The 6613-nt window shown below is 33.5% G+C and overlaps 1 protein-coding gene across 4 annotated transcripts in view; it reads left to right on the plus strand.

Annotated features, from left to right (window-relative positions):
• The window catches only part of ABHD18 (abhydrolase domain containing 18), a 32630-nt gene extending 27066 nt beyond the window's left edge, over positions 1-5564 (plus strand). For all 4 annotated transcript variants that reach the window (XM_053910360.2, XM_053910364.2, XM_045202550.2 and 1 more), the window contains 2 exons: positions 140-302; positions 3041-5564. In XM_053910360.2, the coding sequence (XP_053766335.1) occupies positions 140-302; positions 3041-3092 (215 nt within the window). In that variant the 3' untranslated portion in view covers positions 3093-5564. The remainder of the gene's footprint in view (positions 1-139; positions 303-3040) is intronic.
• Positions 5565-6613: the final 1049 nt, after the last annotated feature.

A 6613-nucleotide genomic window follows, 5' to 3' on the forward strand; every position in this document is an offset into this window, starting at 1 on the left:
TTTAACTTACTCAAAAAAGTCCTGGCTTGACAAATGTTTCAGATGCATTGTATGATGCATTTAATTTTCTAATACAATCAATAGTACTTGAGATTTTTTAAAAGTATATATATTGCATTTTTAAAAATCTTGTACTTAGTTCCAGTTGACCCAAGCCTCATTATAGTGGTTCAAGCCAAAGAAGATGCCTATATTCCACGAACAGGAGTTCGAAGTCTACAAGAAATTTGGCCTGGTTGTGAAATCCGGTATCTGGAAGGGGGTCATATTAGTGCTTATCTTTTTAAACAAGGACTTTTCAGGTAAGATGATTGGTCTAAACAGGTGTCTATTGTTTTTGGATTTTTTTTTTACACTAAACAAATACAAAAAATTGAGTGTTTTTATTACATGTTTTAGTCCTCTTATTTCCTCCCCGCTTCCCTCGGTTCTCACGTGGTACTCTTTCTTGTCCTCTTCCAGAGAACTAGGGAGTCGCGTATGATAGTCATGCTTTGTTACGTGGTTTCGCCCTCCTTAGATGTCAATGGCCAGGCATTTTAGGGAATGGGGAGGAGCACCAGGGTTTGTAAAGCTTGCTTTGGTTCATCTGGAGTTTTTCACTCCACACTGATGTTCTTCCATCGGAATGGCCTGAGCATCTGTGGAATAATCTAGCAATGGTTTTCAGTAGCAAGTGAATATTGAACTTTAAAATGAGAAGAGAAATATTGCTTTTAATGTTAATAACTTTTATGACTCCAGTATTTGATAGGACTTATAAAAACTTTTATGCTATTACTTGTTTTTTGGTATCCTGTGTTATTTCTACTTTTACAAATTTGATGGTAAAAGGTGTCATTGGAATATATTTATCATTAATGGTTAAATAAATTATTTCACATAAAGTGCTTAGGTCAGTGCCCTGAGTATAATAAGTGTTCCAAAATTTCCAGCTGGATAGCTATACAATAGAAAAGTTGAGTGTGCTATATATGTTTGACATTTTTAATTCTTTTTAGTCTAAAATAATTCTTTGTATATTGCTACTTAATTAGTTCAACTTATTGATGTTACCTTTTTGGAGGTACAGGCTAATTTTAAAGACTTAAAGGTCTTTAATGTCCTGAAGCATATAATAAACCTTTCATTTTATTGTATGATCTTTTAAAGAATATTTATTCAGAATTGAGTCCCTGTTAGTTGGTAAGTGAGCAGACTGCCTACCTACCCAGTGTGACTTTCTGGCACAGCAAAACTAAAACAAACAAGAATTGTGAATATTAAGGGTTGCTAGGGTTGCTCAAGTATAGTCTAAAGTTCTGTTATATTTGTGGATCATAGAACCCACATGCTTGCTTTAGTAAGTCAGTATCAAATTTCTTTTTCTCTTTTATGCATTTAAGTGGGAGTGTGGCTCAGAGGAATTAGGAAGAATAGATAGAACCATAACTGTAGAAACTCAAAAGTGCTCATTTAAAGGCTTCATTTGAAAAAGAGATAAATGTTAGCTTTTACAGTGTGCCAAGTACTAGAGCAATTGCTTCAGATGTTATTAACCCCTTTACACAGAAATATAAGGGCAAAAGAGAGTAAATAACTTGCTCAGGTGGAGTCATTAGCTATTTGGCCTCTCTAAACCTGACCAGTTACTTCAAAATCAAAGTGTACATGACAGTGGAATAGAATTTTTCAGTTTGCAGGACGATGCCCAACCCACTGAGCCACACCAGTCAGGGCTTTGGAATAGAATTTAAAAAAATTCATTCTTTTCACTCACCAGGTGTAACACAAGACACTCCTGTATGAGCTCTTATATTTTGTGTTATTTAGAACTAATTTATAATACAAATGAATAAGAGACTATTCAAATGATTAAAAAGGCATATGTATACCTTTCTTAACCCTCCTTATACCATGTATACAAGGCCAGGGTGCCACCTTAGAAATCAGGAAGTAAAAGAAATTCATTCTAGCAAAGCAACTATTCCAGGACTAACTCAGGGGGGAAAAACTGTCCAGTGTACAAACATCTCACGGCTCTCACTCTCTGTCACCTGCAGTCAATTAGTGCTCTGATACCTGCCCTAAAGCAAAACCTCTTTATGTGTTTACACCAACATCCAGATGTTCAGCCTTACTTTGTTTCCCTTCTCATTGTGTGTTACATTGTACAGGGGACAAATTTCTGAGACAAACACATACAAGTGTGTTGGAAAACTCTCTTCTGAACATATTGGAAGTCAATCTAATAGCAGGCTGCCAGTTTTTAAAATAATCTTAAAAAAAAAATCTTAGTATTGGATGTGGGGAAATGCTTTGTCAAACAAATAGGATACAGAATTAGTATCATCTGTTATTATTTAAACTGGGTGAAAGTACAGATGTATGCATTTAACACAAAAAACAAGCTTGTAGGCAATATATGATAACACTACAGTAGATAGCTTAGAGTGATGAGATTATGACTTTTTTCCCTTTCTGTAGTTTTGGATTTTCTAAATATTCTACAGTGAAAATGTAGACTCTCACAACATGAAAAAAATAAGTTTTAAAAATAGTATTTTTTAAACCTGGACCAGGTCAATTTGACTATTCCTTTCCAATTAAATATTAAAATACCTAGTACAATTAATATAAGAAACTAAGGCTTTTGATTTTAAGTTCAGTTGCTAGGAACATTTTTTTAATAAATAAAAAGTATCTATATAATCTATGAAATAGATATAATACTATATTCTGAAAAGTTATGTAGCCAATTAATATTCAACAGGTGGCAAAATAAAAAGAAACCAGTTCCTTTTTCTTTTATCATTTATGTATTATTCATATATGTAGACATACCTATTACATTAATTTAAGGCACACATCATCAGAGGAAATACGTCTGAGGTTCTCCAGTAGTGGTGAAGGTCCATGGATCCAAAGCCCACCCTCAGGTACCTGCCTCTTTCACAGCTATTTGGAAAAGAGGTCAGGTTGCAAGCCAAAGGTAATTTTGGAAATAACTTACGTCCCCCTTTTTTGTGAATTACTTGTAGTTTTTCATTTTTATTTTTAGACAGGCCATCTATGATGCATTTGAACGCTTTCTCCATAAATATGCTAACTAACTGGATCACTGTTTGTAACCAGTGTGACCATCACATTTCTTACAAAAGGAGTTTCGTCCGTTGATGACGTGAAGAACGAGCAGGCAGCACTATGTATCAAATTGCCAGCACTTTAGTCTGGCATTCAGTGTTACAGGTCAGTCGACTATAATTTTTAAATGCATTTGAATGACTTTAAACCAATATTTGGATAAAATGATGAAGTATTTTGTTATTGTCTGTGGGGATCCCATATACTCAGTATATAGTCTGTTGTTACTACTTATGAAAACTTTTAAATTGAATAATTTATTAATTTAAAATAAATTTATTCATAGAAACTGTTGATTTTTACAGAACTGGTAGATAAAAAGTTTGTAATACATCAGCTTTTATTGTATACCCTTACATATTTTTACTGCTCATTTGCTTTGAGAAATATGTTTATTTCTTTTATGTATCCATAGTGAATTTGTAATCTTATTTTCACTTTTAATTTCCTGCTGTGGAAATACTTATGATATGTGAAATCACTGTTAACTTTGAATTCTAAAAAAATACTGAATGTTTTGTATGTAAGTACTTCCAGTAATTAAAATGCAGGTGGGGGCGCAGACATGATGCATAAGACTTTAAAACTGCCAAATACTAGGTTAGAAAAAAAATGCCAAATGTATTTCCCTACTGAACAACTTTCATTTCATGAAAAGTGGAAATACCTGTTGCATTAATGAGTAGATACTATGTCTTAACATTTTTACATGTTTATCTAGTCTGGGTTTGCAAAACATCTAACTTCACTTTAGGCCAAGAATGTAACAACATTGACTTTTAAATTTCAAAAATTAATGGTCAAAGTGAAATCATCAATCTGTCCCAAATAAACTTTATTCTACAGAAAATATCTAACTTCTTTAAAATTGGAAGATTACATGGCTAGATTTGGTGCTTTCTTTTAATGATAAGCTTCTTAAGCAAAGAGCTATAATAGTCTTAAAAAGTAGAAAATATTTTTGGGTATTGTGTCAAGGCATAGAATAAATGTATTTGAGTTTTATTTATTTGAAACCTATGTTGTCTATAGATTATATTTAAATTAAATATGTATTCCTAGTCTAGTAAGGATATTTGAATTATAATGTGCCTTTGTAAGCTTTCTAAAGGAGATTTTGTCACTCTAATGCCTCCATCATTTCAATTTTTTAAAACTATTTAAAAAATTATTAATGTAAAGTCATTGATGGCATACAGAGTTGTAAATATTGTGAAACTGCTTTAGCATAACAAACCAAAATGGTTACAGCCACTTGAGCTCCGGCAATTTTGTGTGTTCAGAGTGGAACCTTTACTTCTAATTGAAAGTATAAAACTCTAAAGTTCTTCAATAACATGCCCTTTACAGTAAAGGTTATTGTCAACTAAATCACAGTTTCTTTTGTATATTGTGAGGTGATGTGATGACTGAATGCTGACTAATGGCTTTAGTAAAACCAACACTTTATTCTCACATAAATATTTCTTACTAAGCAATAATGTATTATGTTCTGTGACTTTGTGTTGGTAAAACAATGAAATTTTATTTCATTTTAATTAACTCTTGGGCATAACTAATTTTCCCAAAGAAATGTGAAAGAAGATATTTTTAAAATTTTATCTCCTAACCAGATGTTTTAAGAATATATCACTGAGGGAGCACCTGAGATCTTGCTTCCCAGTATGTCATCAATTTGACTCAGATAAACTCTTATAAAAATTCTAAAAAATATATATATGTTATATATATATCTCCATGCACATCCCTAAGCTGATTATTTCAAAGTCCAATATACCTTTTCTTAAAGTTTTTATCTGTTTCCCCAAAAGAATGACTTAAGCTCCACACACACACACACACACACGTGTATATATGTACAGACATGTACCCGTGTATGTGTATATACATGTACACATACAGATATGTATGCATGTGTGTGTGTGTACACATGCACACACAAAGCAGTGCTGTCTTGACATTTTGACAGTTGGGTACATAAACTGCTAGAAATACCTTTAGGCCAGAGTTGCAAACTGGCAGTCGATACAGGCCAGCTTAGCCCACTGTTGTTTTAACCAGTGTGCATACTATTTCAGAATTTGAAATGTGTTCAGATTGGGCTGCATTCCAGTTTGCCACAGTCCGCTGGACTCCCTCATGTTAGACCATGCCGCTACTCTGTGTCTCCTACTCAGCCTTAAAGACATCTGCGCTTGAGATCCCTAACTTAGATTCGTGGTTAGAATAAGTTACGTTAGGTAATTCATGATCACGTAATGTTGTAATTACTATTAAAGAATTTAAGATTCACATTGTAGATTTTTTTCTTATGAATATAATTTTTAATGTGGTGCTTTCTCTTGTAAAGAATATTGAATTGTTAACACTGTAACTGAAAATTTTTAAATCATTTAGAAATATTTTATACTTCACAATAAAGCTTATTTTAAAAATTATGTTCAGGAGGTATTATTTTAAATATAGAAAAAGTGTCACATTTGATTTATGTATCCAAATTGAAGTATGTATCCAAATTGTCTTTATGATCCAAACAAAGTAAGGCATAAATAAGGTAGGGAGGCTCCATCAGAATCATATTCTACAGGAGCCCAAGTAGTTGTGATCCTGGGAACCAACATTCTGACAGAACATCGTTACCTGAATGTTGTATAACTCACTATTGGATATGATTGTTTATACTGCCAAATGTGCTGCACACAATTGAAATCTAGAAATAAGAACTCAAGTCTAGGATACAGTTGGACTGGGAATGGGGGTCTTGGGTAGAGGCTGCTATAGAAACTAGCTTGGATATAAAAGGAGAATTTACAGCAGATGAGGCAAAGAGAAACGAGGTACGTCCATTTTGCAGGAGTAGATAACCTAATTCTAGGAATAGTCTCATAGGCAGAATCCTAGGACACGAAAGACTGTATATGAAGGATTTGGAAACAGTTTTAATTAGAAAATGTGCCAAGAGAACGAAAAAGACTTCTCAGGACCAAAAGAGCTGTGCAGATTCACCAGGTTGGGTTCATTAAAAAAAGGAAACAACGGTAAAAAATTGAATCTCTGACTCACTGAGGCAAAAACAATTTTCCTACACACAGAACCTAGATAACCCCACAAGGAAAAAGTTGTATCCTCGTGCTTTGCTGGCAGTCTGCTGAGTGTGGTCAGTGGATTGGTAGTATCGACAACAATAACTTAACGATCATAGTATTTAATCATTTTTAAATGCCCTAAAAAAAACCCACCTAAGTTCAAAGAAGCATAACTTTTTCTCTTCCAGTATTCAAAGAACAGAGAATTTCAAACAATGGAGTGTCGATTTCGTTAGTGCAAGAAACATCCAGACTTGTAGGGAATATGTATGTGTTTATTTGAACAAAACTGACAACATGCATGGGAGTAAGGTCTCAAATGCTCCTGGAATGACAGTTTGCAGCTTCTTTTATGCATTTGAAATTGGGGGAAGTAAGGAAAATTGCATGGGGTGCAAAAGCAA

Source organism: Desmodus rotundus, chromosome 9 (assembly GCF_022682495.2).
Source record: "Desmodus rotundus isolate HL8 chromosome 9, HLdesRot8A.1, whole genome shotgun sequence".
Lineage (NCBI taxonomy): Eukaryota > Metazoa > Chordata > Mammalia > Chiroptera > Phyllostomidae > Desmodus > Desmodus rotundus.